The sequence below is a fragment of the Nelumbo nucifera genome, chromosome 1 (genome assembly GCF_055504915.1).
Source record: "Nelumbo nucifera cultivar China Antique chromosome 1, China Antique-T2T, whole genome shotgun sequence".
Lineage (NCBI taxonomy): Eukaryota > Viridiplantae > Streptophyta > Magnoliopsida > Proteales > Nelumbonaceae > Nelumbo > Nelumbo nucifera.
The window spans coordinates 124,339,478-124,357,345 of NC_142649.1; the positions used below are offsets into that span (position 1 = coordinate 124,339,478).

Below are 17,868 nucleotides of genomic sequence, written 5' to 3' on the forward strand. Positions count from 1 at the left end.
TAATGGAACCAAATGGTCATTGCATTTTGAATTGATTGATACAAATTACTATTTCTACCAAAAACTCCAAATTTGATATTTCTCTGATGCAGCAAAACATTTTTCTCACAAATTTATGTTGAATAACTCAAAATATAACAACAATACAACACCATTATACCAAATACCCCTTAGAAATATGGACAAATCAATAAATCAATTTTCTTACCAAACATCACCTTTTCATTTTATAATTATACTTCTTTTCTTTTGATTTCTGGGGAGAGTTATCCCAGGCTTGAGGCTTTTGTACCTCAACTCTCTTCAAACGTCACGTTTTCATTTTATAATTGAACTTCTTTTGAGAAAAAAAAAAGGAATTATTTTCAATGTGATTTATAAGGAAGACCTACCCAGGGATTCCAGATCTCCTACCCATGAAAACTCTATCAACAAAACACACTCACGGTGTATTACAAATATCTTCTAATGATTAATGATTAATGGAAGGTTCTCCATGTGTAATTACGATGATATATGGGTAGACATGGATAAAAAATCTGTGCCCCACACAAAGTGCCCTATATGCAATATTTGAGCGTGCAGAAAAAATCTCTGAATACTTGTCATTGAGAGATATCTCAGTGTGAATTGGGAACATCTCTAGTACTTATTATTAAGAGATGTTCCTGGATGTGCTGTGAGCCATTTGTGGGGCGTGTGATTTATGGAGAAGAATTGAAGAACTACCCTGAGCTTGTGTCTCACATAACAATGAAAAAAATAAACACAAAAGGAAAAAGAACCATATTTAGTGTGATATCTGGGGAAGAACTACCCAGGCTTGAGTACCTAATCTTCTCTAAGAAGCATCTTCAATGTTATTTTTCAATACGATTACCCGACCATTCTGAAATTAAGAATAAGAAGACCTAACCTACCCGCCCCCAACGACAACGTCCCTATCTACGTTAATATGCCACCGGCTCCGGCGCAACCAACGCTTGTCAGGCCTGGCTGAGAGAGACTCGCTAACTGACATACTGGACAAGGTTGTTTGGTGCACTTCACCCAATCCTGATCAATGAGACTATTTTTCTAGATTTAACCTATATTTGTATTACGACAAGACGCTCTGATCCCACATTTTATCCCATGATTATCCATCATTGTAATGTAACTAGTACGAAAGATGCATTAATCCCATGGTTGATTTACTTTTTTTCTAGACCAGAACAACAATTTTCCCATAATTAATTAGGAGGCAGGGAATAAAAATAACGTCTGAAAATCACACACTTAAAATTTAAAATAAACATCCCCCCGGCAATCAAATTACAATCTCTGGTGATAATGAAAAAGCAAAACAAGAACAGATTGTAAACTGTAGATGTACAGAGAATGAGAGAATGCCCTTCTGTATGTCAAGAGTCTTCAATTTCATCGCACCCCACAGTCATCAACAACAATTCAATGCGTTTGACCTCCTATCAGAAGCAGGCGTCCAGAAGGCAACAACAGCAAAGAGCAGCCAAACTGCACCAACAACATCAACAAAATTTAGGTTCAAACTCCAGACCGTTTTCCGAGAGTAAATCATGCACGATTTATTAATCACACGCACAGAACCCTTAAGAGGCTGAGGTTAGGTCCATCCTCCATATCCTGTGGCCGTGTCCACCGCTGATAATATCTTATACGTGGCAAAATATTTTCTCTCGTGTGTCCCCACAATTGTGGTGGATGCATATAGAATACTAGATTGGAGAATAGGTTGCTTCGTGACTCGACTCGACTATTGAATTGAACCCTTTTTTTTCGAGATGTTAAATGAAATATAACAAGTTTCATATGAACGCGATGTGATTTGAGAGTTTGCCGGAAACGAGAGAAACTTGGGTTCTCAGTCGTCTTGTCTTGTGAATTCGAATGTTAAATTCTCGAGCAGAGGAACAGGAAATCAATCCCACACATCCTCCACCGACACTCACAGGACTTGCATAAACGCCTGAATCTGACGTCGATGCTTTCTGATTTTAACTCTAGGGCTACGTTTGCTTTGAAAGAATAATACAAGAGAGAAACAGAAATCAGAAGGGAAATTTACAAGGAATTTCACAAATTTTGTTAAGAACACTCATTTGACTTTGTTTCTCTCTTATTTTCTATCAAACCAAGCATAGACTAAGGGCGATCAAAAAGGGAGGAGAGAGAAAGTTTACCATCCTTCCAGTAAGCCGGCTCCCTGTTGTCGTTGCGGTGGTGGTTGAGCGTACTGCGGAGGGTAGCCTTGCGGAGGGTATCCCTGAGGGGGGTACCCCTGTGGATAACCTTGTGCAGGATAACCGGGTGGAGGATAAGCATCCTTGGAGTAGCTTTCAGGAGGATATCCTGGAGCCCAAAAAAGAAAAAAAAGTATCCAAGAATCGAAGTCAAAAACCTCATCTGTTTTCAAATCTAATCAACAAGTAACAAATCAACTCGCAGTCTGATACCAGAAAAAAAAAATAACGAAGAAAAGAAAAAGATCGAACAAAGAAATGAAAGAGACCAAAAGAAAGAAGGAAAGATAGTGCCCGAAGAAAAAACAGAGGAAAACAGGAGGGAGAGACAACCGGTACCTTGAGGAGGAGGAACGCCAACGGGAGGCTGTTGCTGGTTGTAATAACTCATCCCTACTGATGATTCGCTCGCTTGCTTGCTTCTTGCTGGATTACGATTTACGAAAAACGAACTTAGATTTGAGGGAAGGCGGTATATAATTTATAGAGAAGGAAAAACCTAGGAGAAAGAAATCGGATGTAACGAAGCTTCCTTTTATTGGCTATGACGCGCTTTACCTTATTTAATTCGTGTACAAACCGCGTAGGGACCAGCGAAGAGTTGACTGGACCACGGATCGGCTGGTTATAAACGCTTCCCACAACCGTCGGCACTTTACATCAAAACCGCACATTAAGAACATCCCTCAGTGAATGATATAGTATAGTGCAAGAAATATTCCCTATGTGCGGCTGTAGATGCAATGTATATATGTTTGGTGATCAGCAGATTGGGCTCGTAGAACCGACCTAAGGTAGCAGTCAAGAAAACCATCGATAAATAATTTTTTTTTTATATACGAAATTACCTTTTTTTTTTAATCTTGTAAAATTAATTGGATATGATATATCTTGTAAGAGGCCTCACTTATGATGATGAGTCCACTAGACAAAGCTTATCGTTAATTATGCTTCCTTGCATTAATTTTGCCGTTTTAAGATTTTGTGAGGATAATTAAATAATTAAATTTGTATAATGCGAATTATCTGAGAATCAAAGGCTGATTTTGTAAATCTCACCCACACAAGATTTTTTCTTTTTAAACACACTACTCTGTTTTAACTTTTTTTTTTTCCTGTTTTGTTGCTCGAACTCAGAGAGAGAGAGAGAGAGCATGGTTGAATTCATGGTCTGCTTGATAGTGAAGAATTAATGTCTCCATAAATAATGGATTTTTTTTTTTTAAATCATGGAGAGGGTGTCTTATTAGTGAATCAGATTTTAAAGAGGCCAGGGGCTCTTTAATGAGTAAAGCTGAAGTTAGATACGCTATTACACCTTTTTAATTATTTTATTTACTAAAAAATAATGCAATAAGTGATTCAGTTCAACAATTTTGTTTTTTCTTTTTGATTAGGTGTGAGTAGGTGTTTTGCATCGATGCCGTTGCTTTATAGATATTTTTTGAGAAAGAAAATTGTCTAAAACTCACCATGAGTTTTTAGAATTTTTTTTTTTAAATATCAATACAACTTTTTAAAATATCTAAAATTCACCATTATCACTAAATTGACGTTAAGCAGACTAACGGGTGTTAATATATTATCATTTTAATCATCATAGAAAAATATAAAATATATACAAAATAAATTAATGGGAGTTAATATATTACCATTTTTATATTTAAACATGGAAAAAAATTTCAAAAATATAAAATACATAAAAACATAGAAATTACAAAAAATATAAAAAGTTATAAAAATTTCAAACAAAACAAAAAGTTATTTTCAAATTATAGAAATTGAAAACAAAATCAGAAAATAAAAATTGTAGAAAAAACACCAAAAATTATAGAAAAAACAGAAATTACAAATAAATAACAAAAAAGACACATGAAATTTTATAGATTGTAGAAAATAGAAAAAGTAAAAAAAAAAAACAGAAAATTGGCCATGAAATTATTATTTATGCTGACATGGACACCTCTATTAAGAAGCATTAACGGTGCAATAATGGAATGTGGGATTTGGAAAAGAAAAACTTATCGACATTGTGAGTTTTAGACATTTTGAAAAGTTGTGGTGAGTTTAAGGAAAATGTTAAAAACTCATGGTGAGTTTTAGACAATTTCCCTTTGAGAAAACGGTGTTGTATGCATGAGGATCTGTTGCACCATTTTCTCATAAAAATGCTCATTTTTTTTTACATCAGCAAAAACAGCACTGGTTTTGTTTGGTAGCAGTGTTGTATAACCATTTTAAGCATTTGTCTACATTATCCAATGCCCAAGATGATGTTGCATTGATGCCATGTCATTGCACTGCTACCAGCAACAGCTAAAAAGTTCAGTTATACAACGAGCTGTTGTATAACCATTTTAAGCATTTGTCTACATTACCAATCAGCTGATTGGCACTACGGTCCTTAATGTTACCAACGGAATATAAAAGGAAAATGAGTTGTCATTGTCATTGGATCCGGTCCTTAATCTAAAATGATGAATCCATATCCGCATCAATTGCATGTTACAAAATCCAAACCAAAATTTCCCTTTAACTATGTATTAGATTAGATAAGATTGGGCCCTCAATTGAAGAAGTCCATCGTTACGCAAGGTGTTACAGTATACTCCCATTTTTTATACAAAGATTTTATTTTCAAGTCTTAAATAAGTTTCCTTTCATTTTATCGATGGTCCCACTGAATAATCTCCTCTAAAGACTTATTCAATTGTTAAGAGCATCTTCATATGAGGTGGGTTGTTGAGTCACGAAGGTTAGTGGTGATAATAAAGGGTGTATTCTGACTGAGCTGAGTCAAATATCTAGTTATTTGAGTTCAGGTAGTCAAAAAATTATGAGGTTCGAATTTGATTTGAGTTAGAGAGTTGAGCTCAATTTGGTTAGACTCAATAGTCCATAAATTCGAGCTCGACTATGAAATGCACATGCACATGTTTTGTTAAGAGAAAGTTAAACAATAGAAATACATAAGATTAGACAATTGTTTTATATTTAAATTTTTTAGATAATTAACAATTATTTATATTGTATATACTATTTTTAATATTTTTTTATAATACAAAAGTAATAATTAATTTCAGCTATGACTATTTATCAAACCAATGAAACTGACTAACTTGACCCAACTCAAGCTGAGTTGGTCGATTTTCTAGAATTTCTGGTCAGCTTTGGTTCAACTATTTTCCAACAGACCAAGTTGGGTCAATTTCGGTTTGACCATTTGTAAACCAACCAAAATCAAATCGACTTGACCATATTTATATATTAATATTTTATATCTTAAATATAATTTTTCTAATATGGAAAAGTGCGAAAGTTTCCATATTTCTTAGTCTAAAATATTTTATATTATAAATTTAAAATTTTTAATATATTTTTTCAATAATATCGATATAATTTTTTAAATTTAAATTTTCTTTATGTTTAAATCTTTTGAACCAACTGACCAAACCAAAAATTGGCCCAAACTAATAGAACCCGAGTTGGCCAGTTTTCACTAATGGTTAGTCAGTTTCAGGTGACCAACTCTCCAATCCGACCAAGTCGGTTTGGTTGGCCAGATAGTCTGCAACTGAACTGACATGGCTCATGGACACTCCTAATTTCAGTTAAATTAATAGTTAAATCTCTAATAAATAACAATAGATTAATCTTCAATAATTATTGATAATTTATAGCAAAAATACACAATTACTAAAAATAAATTTATAACAAAAATATAATAAATAAATAATAAAAATACAATAATTACAAAATAAATACTAAAACATTTAACTTTTTATTATTTAAAAGTTATTACATAATATTAAATATTTTGTAATATAATTATTTAGATATTTTTAATATATTTTATTTAAAAATTTTAGTTATTAAAATATTTGAAAATATTTAAACTTCTTAAACTTTTATTATTTAAAAATAAATTTAAATAATTTTTATTATATAGTTATTAAATAATTTATTATATAACTATTTAGTTATTTTTAATATTTTTTATTTAAAATAATTTTTAATTGAAATATTTAAATAAAATTTAAATAATTTCGTTACTAAAATTTTTATTCCGTAAAATTATAATTTATATTGTTATTACATAATTTCAATATGAATTTCATAAAAATATAAAATTATTAATAATCCAAACACTATTAAATCTATTATAATTATTTTTTAATAAATATTCTAAAATTATTACATTATTTTGTTATAGTATTTAACTAATTTTTAAAATTTTTAATTCAAACTTTCTTTAGATAGATATAGATGAAAAGTGTGGGAGAGGATAAATAGGAATTAGAGATAAGGGAAATTGGTGAAAACTCACCATGAGTTTTCAACATTTCTATTAAACTCACCACAACTTTTTGAAATGTCTAAAACTCACTATGTTAGTAAGTTTTTATTTTCCAAAACTCACTGTCCATTAGTGCACCATTAATGCTTCTTAACAGAGGTTTCATGTCAGCATAAATAACAATTTTTATGACCAAATTACCCTTGATGGTGAGTTAGATGAAAAATGGTCTTTTCAGTTTTCAATTTTCTTGTTTTCTTTTTTTTGCATTTTTAATGTTTTGTTATAATTTCTAATGTTTTTTATAATTTCTGTTATTATACATTTTCTATTTTCTACAATCTATAATTTTCCTGTAATTTTGTTATTTATTTATTACAATTTCTGTGTTTTTCTATAAGTTCTATTTTTTTCTACAATTTTTATTTTCTGATTTTTTTTCAATTTCTATAGTTTCTATAATTTGAAAATATTTCTTTATTTTGTTTGCAGTTTCTATAAATTTTTATATTTTTCTAATTTCTATGTTTTTATGTATTTTATATTTGAAAATACTTTTCTGAACTTTTTTTCCTTTTTTCATGTCTAAATATTAAAATGGTAATATATTAACACTCATTAATTTATTTTGTATATATTTTATATTTTTCAATGAAGGTTAAAATGATAATATATTAACGCCCATTAGTCTCTTTAACGTCAAGTTAGTGACATGGTGAGTTTTAGACATTTTGAAAAGTTGTGGTGAGTTTAAGAGAAATGTTGAAAACTCATGACAAGTTTTAGACAATTTCCCTAGAGATAATTTAGGAGAGAAAGTCTTTCCTAAATTAGAGATAACTTAAGAGATAAAAATAGGAGTTAGAGATAGTGAGAGATAATCTAGGAGAAAGTAGGTGATAGTGGCTAGATTTGGCATGTAAGATAGATTAAGAGGTGTTTTAGGATGAATTTTAGGATAGAGAGATAGCTTAGGAGAAATTTTAGGAGGGGATTATCTAAGTGATTAAGAACATGAGAGAGGAGTTGGAGTGGGAACTCTATTGAAGAGGAAAGGATGCCATGTGGCTAGATGGAAGGGTTGGGAAGGGGTAAGTAAGGGAAGAAGGAGAAAGAGTTAAGGAGAAGCCAAGATTGGATAATGGAGCAAGGAGAGGGCTAATGACATGGCCTATATATATAGGGATAATTGCTCTAAGCTCACGCATCAACCCAACCCGACTTGCAGCCCTAAGCTCAGGCATAATTGCTCCATGACCTAGTTTATTACCCCATAACTTTTGCTGAATGAGATGCAATTTTTTGGTGATTTGGTGAACGAAATTTGCTTTAGGACTTAAAAAAATCAGACTTAATCAAGGCAACTAGATGATGATAATTCATTATTCATTAGGTGACTTCATTAACTAAAACAAAACAATGTCTGTGTGAGCAATGATGATAATGAACATAACCTTACATTCTTTTTTTTTTTTTCTTCTTCTTTTTGAAGCCAAATAGGTAATTTCAATCAAGCAGAAAAATTAGTACACACCACAGTCCTTAAAAATGATAGATCGCAGAAAATCTGGACATTCAGACCAAGTAAAGCAAAAAGAAATTGAGCAACCATGCTGAGCTAGGACATGTGCTGCTTCATTTGTAACCTGAGGGTATAGTTGACTTGTACCTGGGTGAAAAAATTATACATAAGAGTCCTACAGTCCTCAATTAAGGTACGAATACATCAGGTAGGTTCAATAGAATTATCCATTACGATTTGAACAATAATAATTGTATCACCCTCTAAAATAAATGAAGAAAAGCCCAAAGTATATGCTAAAATTAAGCCTTCTTTGAAACCATGTGCTTCAACTTCTTGCACATCCCTAAACGGAGAATGAATTGATCTACCCAAGATGAAATCTCCCTGAGCATTACAGATAGTAATTCCAATGCCTCTAGAAGTTGCATGACAGGCCCCGTCTACATTGATTTTAACCATACCCTCCGGTGGCTTCAATCAAGTATCCACTCTTGGAGCACTACCAATTAGGATACGGATATATTGCGATTTTTGAAATTTACTTGCCTCCCTTCTTTCTTCTTTCTAATTTATATATTGATTAGTAGAATATTTTTCTTAATCTTCTAGATTTAAAATCGTCCCACCAAATACATTAAATACCCGAAATGTCCATTGAGAGAAAATTTAAAAAGCAATTAAATAGCCCCATATTGTGGAAGTTGGACTGGCTTAGGAACCCAACATGTTGAACCCCCAACCCTAACCCTAATCCAATCCTAAAATTTCGGGTGGGTTCAAATTGAGTTTGGGTTGGGTTCCGGTTGGTCTCACACTAACCCAGCCCAAGTTGCAGCCCTACCCATGAATCAGGAAAAAAACTGTTCAGAGTATGGTTATCGAGCTTTTAGTCTTTGGTTGTTTTGTAGTATAAATCTGAACTGGATATAAAATTTGCAGTTGCATACATTTGCTTGTATTTGTGATTTTCACTCTTATCTGATATAAAGTTTTTTTTTTTTTTAATGTTTTGTATTCAAAAAACTGATGCAAAATTTGCACCACCATCCTCCTGCCTCAATCCTTTCTTATATATAAGCAGGGGACAACATTTGCATTTATATCAAAACCAGAACTTACACTCGTCCCATTTGCATTTATATCAATGTAGATGAAATTGGCAATGCAAACAAATTGAGCGTTATGGTAGGTGACAAGAGACAAGTCAGCAAGAAAATATGGTACCATTAACTTTTTTATCTTTCATTTCCCATAGGACGAATAAAAAGATAAAAATCTTGAATTAGAACCTGCGCGATTGACACCGACTCACAACCACATCCCACCACCCTGTATTGGAAGCATCTCTCAAGAATGATAAGTATTAGTATCGAAGACATTCTCAATTAAGCTAAGGGCAGTGTATTCGGTCGTTGCAGAGAGAGACTAAACACTGCCCTGGAAAATGACTTGTAAAAAACACAAAACTAAAAAGATTTGCAGTTTGAAGAGGTGGGGTTCGATTATGAGTTATCATCGACATCTTCAGCTACAATTAATTTATCTTTTCCTGAGTTTCTTCCGCGAGTTTAATGGGCGTGGGTATCCTAGTGGGGTAACGTTGGTGGATACAGTAAACGCCAAAACCTAACCAGAATTTTCTCATTGAAACAAGTTTTTTACTTTTTACCTCCGGGAAAATATTATCACCAAATCTGACACATTTTTTTTTCTACAATCCATCTATGGAGGAGGATAAAGACAAGTTTATATTATGACAACTTAGTAGCAGGTTTAATTCGTTGATGATTATGTATAATTACAGCCATTATAAGGTACAAAGACTGAAGGATGTTCTATTGAGATAATGTATGTAAGGAAAAAGAAAAAAAAAAAAAAAACAGGAACGTACAGAATGACAAAGGCAGAAGAAAAAAGACATACAACGATACAGTCCTTTGTTGTGATTGAGGAGGTCCGAAGCCAAGGGAGTAAGGAAAAGACGATTGAGAAAAGAGTAGATGGGGGTGGGAGCGTGCGTGGGAACTAGGGAAAGAGGTTTAAGATCCGACCTCTGCAATGCTGTGCAAGGCTGGCCTCCATTGGCTACCGCCACCACCATGCTGCCTCCCCATTGCTCTGCTAGGTCCGGCGCCGCTGTTGCTACTACTTGGGCGGTGAACGAACTGCTCCACCTGAAACCATGAAAACCATGCATAAATTGCCAACCCAAGTAATTTAACAAACAATTAATGGGTATGCAGCATGCTGGGTCCTTTTAAATTTTAATCCTACTACTCATGTCATGAATTAATCAAAATCCTCAAACTTCAAACACCCGTTCCACTTATTTCTCCCGGCCGGGATCCCCTTCTATGTTTCGGAAACCTCATACATCATACTGAACCATCCAATAACGGTTGAAACCAAAAAGAGAACACTAATTATTATAATAACCAGAAAACCGGCTAGCTTTAGTTATAGAATTAGAGAGGTAGGGCCAAACCAATCGAGGCAACACGGCAAGTTGAACAACCAGCCGGCCGGACTTGTAGTGTATGTGGGTAAAGGTCTACGTAAATGTAACCTGGTCACAACAGTTGGAAAAGTATATCCAGCCATCCTCGTTGTGGACCATAAACCCATTATGATCCACATGGTCCTGAAGTCGTGAGTTGATTGCTTAATTATCTTAATAATTATGATCATTAAAGCTGTTTGAAAACTTTACAACGAGTAATGGAAACAGTACCCAACTTTTAAGTAGATGGGTTATTATGATGGGTCTCATAAATAGTTAAAGTCCAAATACCATAGCCCATAGTCACTAGTCAGTTGGGGTGATTCCTTTATTAAAATAAACCACACACGTATCCTACCTACCTTACCAACTCATAAAACCGTACCCCTCCAATTCTCAAAACTACAGATTTGTCATTTATCTTCCACTGTCAGACGACGACAATTTGCTCTTTCCTTTCTAAAGTTTAGCATACAGTAAGTGAATTCGATCTAACCTATTGATCGGTGTGCAGGGATGTGATACCATCAAAACGCTCTCAGCAACGTCCGAACAAGTCAATGCAGCTGTACATTGGGAATGTGCGATTAAGATGGCCAATTGGGACAGTGTTGTGGGACGTTTTTGGGGCGCGTTCCGTGGGGACAGATGTGAACTTCCTTTAGATTTATCTAATTTCATGATCGCCAAAGGATATGGCGTTTCAGTTCACTAATTACTACCCTGATGTAAACCAGGATACCCACCTTGGAAAGTTGCGACCCACCTTGGGAGTATAGATGCCTTACGTCTTTTATGGGGAGTAAACAGTAAAAAGAAAGATGAAAGAAGAGAGGATGATGGACAGGAAAAGACGTGAAAGCACTGAGAAAGGGTTATTCCCCATTTCCATTTTCCCATGCTTATCACAATCTCAGATCCCCGCACCCGCAGAGACAGAGACAGAGACAGAGACAAAGAGAGTTTTACCGAAAGCAGCAGAATGACGGAATTACCCGTCGAAGTCTATCCAATTTACGGAAGAGGATGAGAGTCGGACAGGTTACTTGCCTTGGCCGGACTTGATTTTTCAGGCGTGGAAATGGAGATGGACGACGACCTAGAATCTCCTCCATGCCTCCGCCTGTTCTCAAGTCGTCCTGTCTCTTTAAGCAATTTTCCAAGTTTCACGCTCTTTTTGGCTGCAAACTCCTTTAACACCTCTATAATTTAAATTCACCACATAACAAAACAATAATATTAGTAACTATATATATTATAAACCAATAATTCACACAACTTACCTGGATGCTCAAAAATTTAAAATTACCTTGGAAACTGATAAGCCGATAAACCTGACCGATGTGGAGGGTATCATCAGGTCGGAGGAGCTTCAGCTGCCTTACCGGAATCCCATTCTCCGTCTTGACAGTGGGAGAGGGAATGACGAGAGCAACGTAGTGTCCGGGATTCGAAGCCATGACCTCACGTGCACTCACCGACCAGTAGATCCTCTCTATCTTGCTCCCTGGGTGTTGAATCACCACCGTCGCCGCCTCTGCTGCCTGGCAGTTTCCCATCCCTTCCTTCTTACTCCTCTGCTCAGTACAAGTATATATATATATATATATATTTATCTCTGTGCCTGTGCCTCGACGGCTTCGATTTCTTTAGGAGAGATGTTGAACTCCGATAAAACTCTCAAACCTACTACCATGAAAGTTGAAACCGCAGAGTTTATGCTCGAGGCTCGAGGGCTTTCACGACAAAACCGACTGTTCTCTTTTCCACACTAGGCTTAATGATAGCGAAAATAATAATAAGAATAATAATAATAATCTTTTCCAAACAGAGACCTCGATCATCAATTGCGTTTACGAAAATGCGTGCGCTTCTTTCTTTTTCCCTTATTCGAACCTGTCACATACATGATGCATATTGAGATATCTGCATCTTAAAGCTCCGATCCTTCTCCCTATATTTTAGGATCCTCCGCCATTAATGAGACAGCGACGATTCCTTGCGGCTTTCGGATAATGAATCAATAGAGTCAAGCGCAAGCGATCGACGAGTTTTCGATATTTAGCGCTAATATATATAAATCCGAAAACGTTTTTTTCGTAGGACTAGGTGTGCTAAAAGATATTTCGTCCACTGATATTATAAAAATTCAGGACCTACATACAGAACAGCACAGACAGATAATAAAAGAGGAAAAAAACGAGAATAAAGGCTGGAACAGGAAGAAGAAATCCTTGTGCAATCGGAAAAAGGTTGGTTGAAGACACGCGACGTTTATCTATTATCAGGGCTTTTATAGAGAAAAGCTGAGAAAATACAAACAATAAAATATAACACTGTTTGCTTGACTCTATGGTTTTTCTTTTATTTTTCATATGTCATGATTTCTGGCAGTCTGGCACTGGAAATTGGGAAACACAATTTCGGGGATACGAGTCTACCAGAGTCGAGGGAGAGAGAGAGAGCGCTTATCTTTTCAATCTGTCTTGACATAGAAATAGAAATAGAAAGCTCATCATATCGTTCTAATGAACAATCAAATGGTGTGGACATCTATTCATAGTCTATTAAACCTAACAGGAACAGAGAGATAAGTTATTAGAATTTATGAATCCCAGTATTATCATGTTGTTTGTGACTGATTCGTACCAAAAACAAATAGGGTAAATTTCTTAAGTTAATTAGGTAAAATACAAAAACTTTCTCTCAAGTTTCAGAAAATCATAAAAATCTCTCCTATAATTTTGTTTTAACAAATACCTTCCCTGAAATTTTGAGAAACTCAATAAAAACTTTCCTGCCACGGTTTTGAGACGGAAAACATTAGATTAACGCACCAGATTTTATCAAACACCCATTTTACCCTTTTATAAATCATTTTACATATAAAATTACTAAAATAACCCTATTTTAACTCAACAAAAGCTTTTTTTAATGATGTTTTCAGTAATTTTATATACAAAATTACTGAAATATGTTTTTTTGTTGAGTTAAAATGGGATTATTTCAATAATTTGGTATGTAAAATAATTTATAAAAGGGTAGATGGGTATTTGAAAAAAACTGATGCATCAATTTAAAGTTTTTCATTTGGAATAGTGAGGAAGGGAGGTTTTTGTTGAATTTCTCAAAATTTCAGGGAAAATTTTTATGATTGTCAGAAACTTTAGGGAAGATTTTTGTATTTCACCCAAACTAATTTTATGATTTAGCAAGTTGATTAAATGTACCTTTACAAAGACTAACGGTACCCCCTTATTTAGGAGAGATGGTTCTGTCAAAGTACTGGCACCACCAGCATCTGTATACCAGCTACCAATTGAACGAAATGGGCATGGTGATCGGATGATGATTGCCTTCCGACAAGCGTATCGCCACTACAAGATGATATTGACGGCCTTGTTCGACTTAAAAAATTTCACCACCGACGTATTGCCCCTATAAGTGAAAGACATGATTCGTTGTGGCTACTTCACCGGATGTTAGTTCTCCTCTGGCTGAGGTTGTCCTGCTCTTGTAGCAAAGACAGGGCTTTGCCTACGCATGTAGGGAGCCTCGGTTGGAACCACCATATCTATGTTTCATCAATTAGAGTGGGATATGTATCATGCTTTTTAGGCCTATATGGATCAATATAGTAAAAAAAAACAAAGTAGGAAAAGGTTTTCGAGATTTAGCAAATTAAAACTTTTAATCCTCATCACAAGATTTATATTAACTTTCTATACTCTAGATACTTCTAAATCACCAAAGCAAAAAGAAATGAAAAATTGATCATAACTCAAAAAATTTTCAACATAAATATGCCTTATGCAAAATTTTAAAAAATAGATATGATTTTTTTTTTTCATTTTCTCATAATATGCACAAATGTTTTTGTGTTTTTTTCTTGAATGCATGAAAATGCTATATTGTGCATCTATAGATGATTAATTATATCCATATATTCATTAAAACGTATTGTCAAAAATTCATTTTTTAATTATTGTAACTTTTGGAATAAAAAATATAGAAATAATTATTTTAATAACAAAAAATTATTAATTACATATCCACTTAAAATTTGCATGAATGTACCTTTGGATGGTTGGATAGGAATATAGGATAATTGGACCCTTCTCCCTTAACAGCTATAATTAGATATTAGATTTTTTAACGAAAAATTGAAAAATAAATATAATTATATAAAGCCACTAAAAGAATTGCTTTTTATAATTAAGCTTGTAGTTATACTAAAAAATAATTACAAAATAATTACCTTAATACCAAAAGAATTACCAACTTAAAAGCTTAAGATACAAATTTAATGAAGAATTATCAACTTATAAACTTATAGTTATAGCTTTGTTAGAAGATTTTCATATGTTTTCATATCTTTACCTCATTTAAGACATACATTTAGTGTTATTGATGTATTTTTAAGATTTATTTAAGTTTTGGGTAAATTATAAAGACCCCCTGTACTATGGGGTTTGTGACAAAGACCCCCCTGTACTTTGTTTTGCGACAAAACCCCCCTATACTATGATCGTCAGACAAAGACCCCCTTATGTTAACTTTCCATTGAAATCCGTTGTCACAATATTTTTTAATCCCCATATTGCCCTTCTAATAATTATTCGTACAATTAGGAAAAAATACTGTTCATCTTCTTCCCCAAATTCACGATACACGAACAACAGCGGCGGAAGAAAAATCTGACTTTCTTTGATGAAAAATGTAGAACGTCTAATCTTCGGAAATGTCCGTTAACAAAGATCGACGTCTCGTCTTTCCAACAGCGAACATCAACGGCATCCAATTTCTGTTGGGCAGCGACAGAGGGACTTCGCTCATCAGATTTCAATCTCGGTCATACCACAGTGGCATCTGATTTAGAAACAGCCAAGCGATGAAGAGTCCCAGCTCTTCCGAACCCATATTCGACCCCGCCGAGATTGGGGTCAATTGGTGGTTGCTATAGAAATTATGGCTTCTGAACCCAGATTCCACTCGACTAGACCAGCTTTGTAGCAACGGTGATTGCTACAGAGGAGATGTTGGTGGACCAATGGACTGGTCTAGCGGTGGTGGTCGCCCTGTGGGGATGTCTGGAACACCTATACTTTCCATCTTTGTATTGATCACATGACATTATCCAAATTCTCAATTCCCATGTTAGCTCCGACAACACCAATCACAGGACATCATCCAAATCCTCAATTCCCATGTCAATCACTCCTTACCCTTTTTCTGAAAAGGAGTCACCCACGGTGAAGAATGACTTTGCCCACTTCCCCATCTCCAAATCAAAACCCACTATGGAGAATGGCTTCAGAATCATAAAATACAGGTGCCCATTATGGAATACCCCTTCCTGGTGAAAATTCTCTCTAAGAATATGGCAAAAGCCCTTGAATTGGCTCCATGAATTGGAGGTCGAGTCGTAAACAAAAACAAAATTCAAAAAGGACCTAGAAGAGAATACAACCATCTTGTATCAGCTTAACGAAAAGGGGACGAGAGAGACCGATTTGAATGAGAAAGGGTGGGTTAGAAACTCAAAGAGTCTCGAGTATCTAGATAGGGGATTTTGAACAAGGAAGGCAGATGAATCTGGGGGAGGAGCAGAGAAGGTCGTTGGAGGTGGAGACAAGGCAGGATGGTGTGCAGGACGAGGGTAGTTTGAGGGTGTGCCACATAGGCGGCTTAAAATCAAAGTGAATGAACTCATTGTAAATTTCAGGGTCAGAAAATAGAAGAAAAGAGAAGCGTGGATGAGTTTGGATTTTGTCTCCAACTCCAAGCTGGAAGAAGAGTGAACGGAGATAAAAAAGACAGAGAAGTGCAAAGAAATTGAAGTGCTTACAAGTAGAACAGAGACTCAAGAAGGTTTGAGAGGGAGGAAAGTTAGTATACGTTCAAGAAGCTCTTCCGACAACCTACTCCAGACTGCAGGCTTCATCTAAGTCACCCTCAGGTGAAGAATATGGTTTAAACTCGTACGTCTTTTTGCGAGAGCATGAGGCAATGAGGATGACATGTTACCCGATGGAACGGTGGTGAAGATGACTTCTAACGAAATAGGGTTGGAAGGTGTTGTCGCGGGAGGAAGAAAGGGGAGGAGAGACAGGGGAAGGGGAAGAAGAGAGATCGGGGGAGAAGGAGAGAGAGAAATGTGAAGGAATCTGAGGTAGAATGTTATTTGGTGTATCGTGAGTTTGGGGAAGAAGATAAACATTGTTTTTCTCCTAATTGTACGAATAGTTATTAGAAGGGTAATATGGAGATTAAAAAATATTGTAACGGCGGATTTCAATGGAAAGTTAACAGAAGGGGGTCTTTGTCTCACGGTCATAGTATAGGGGGGTCTTTACCGCAAAACAAAGTACAGGGGGTCTTTGTCACAAACCCCATAAGTGTTTGGCATCAATAATGTTACCGTATTTGTTACCTAAGACCTGTTTTCTCAGAAAATTGTTCTGCATATATGTGAGGTTTAAGCACCCGTCTTTTTCAGAAAATGGTATTTATTTTTTATTTGGCTTTAGTGCTGTTAGCTATTAGGACATTTTCTGGAAAAATAACAACAGCATCTGTTTGGTACCGATGATCTATAGTCATTTTTAGCATTGGTACCTATTATCCAATGCCACATCACTGCCATATCATGTTACCGTTGGCAGCAATGGGCAGGAATCTCAAAAAATGTTGTATTTGACATTTCCTTAGATCATACCTTCCCGATTTTTAAGACACAGTCGTTTTCTTTTTGTTTTCTGAAAAAACAGAACTTAACAGTTACCCATTTTCTACAAACAACATTTTTTTTTGACATGATGCCGTTTTTTGGGGCAATGGACATCAATGCCAAACACCGCCCTAATGGGAGTGTTCTGCAATCTGCAATCACGTTGAGAAATGCAAACCCGAACCACTGTCAAATAAGCAGGTGCTCTTTGTCCAACCGATACAGTTTAAGCAAATGTTTATTAGCACAGGAAAAGGTGAGGTAGCTAGCTAGCTGCATGATTAATTAATTCGTCTATGTGGTGTGTGTGAAAAACGAGTATATATTGTTTAGCAAGTGGACGTGGAGAGCGGTCAGTGGTGACGGAACAACCTGGAGGGGGAAAGTGTGATTGATTGATTAATAATGCCTCAAAGGGATTCTTTTAATGATTTGCGTGTGCGAGCATTAAGCTGGCTTCCAGGGTTTTACTCCGCCAAAACCCGGCAATGAGAAACCCTCCCGTTTCTTTTTTTTTTTTTGCATTACTAGTAAGGATTAAAGCATTGGTATCGG

The 17,868-nt window shown here is 35.2% G+C and overlaps 2 protein-coding genes and 1 pseudogene across 3 annotated transcripts; all 3 read right to left on the reverse strand.

Moving 5' to 3' along the window:
• Positions 1-1,172: 1,172 nt before the first annotated feature.
• On the reverse strand, positions 1,173-2,761 carry LOC104609722 (protein CYSTEINE-RICH TRANSMEMBRANE MODULE 13-like). Its single transcript, XM_010276098.3, has 3 exons — positions 2,601-2,761; positions 2,202-2,370; positions 1,173-1,515 (listed from the first exon to the last, which is right to left on the reverse strand). The coding sequence occupies exons 1-3, from the start codon at positions 2,650-2,652 to the stop codon at positions 1,470-1,472; spliced, it is 267 nt and encodes an 88-aa protein (XP_010274400.1). The 5' UTR covers positions 2,653-2,761; the 3' UTR covers positions 1,173-1,469.
• Positions 2,762-9,834: 7,073 nt separating this feature from the next.
• Positions 9,835-14,163, reverse strand: LOC104609723 (uncharacterized). 2 transcript variants are annotated; one of them, XM_010276099.3, is made up of 4 exons: positions 13,814-14,163; positions 11,893-12,739; positions 11,634-11,785; positions 9,835-10,257 (listed from the first exon to the last, which is right to left on the reverse strand). In XM_010276099.3, the coding sequence occupies exons 2-4, from the start codon at positions 12,140-12,142 to the stop codon at positions 10,123-10,125; spliced, it is 537 nt and encodes a 178-aa protein (XP_010274401.1). In that variant the 5' UTR covers positions 12,143-12,739; positions 13,814-14,163; the 3' UTR covers positions 9,835-10,122. The 2 variants fall into 2 exon arrangements, with proteins under 2 accessions (XP_010274401.1, XP_088750275.1); XM_088894149.1 differs by having other exon boundaries at positions 11,893-12,479; positions 13,814-14,161.
• Positions 14,164-15,804: 1,641 nt separating this feature from the next.
• On the reverse strand, positions 15,805-16,527 carry LOC148803773 (F-box/kelch-repeat protein At5g43190-like; annotated as a pseudogene).
• Between the last annotated feature and the right edge of the window lie 1,341 nt (positions 16,528-17,868).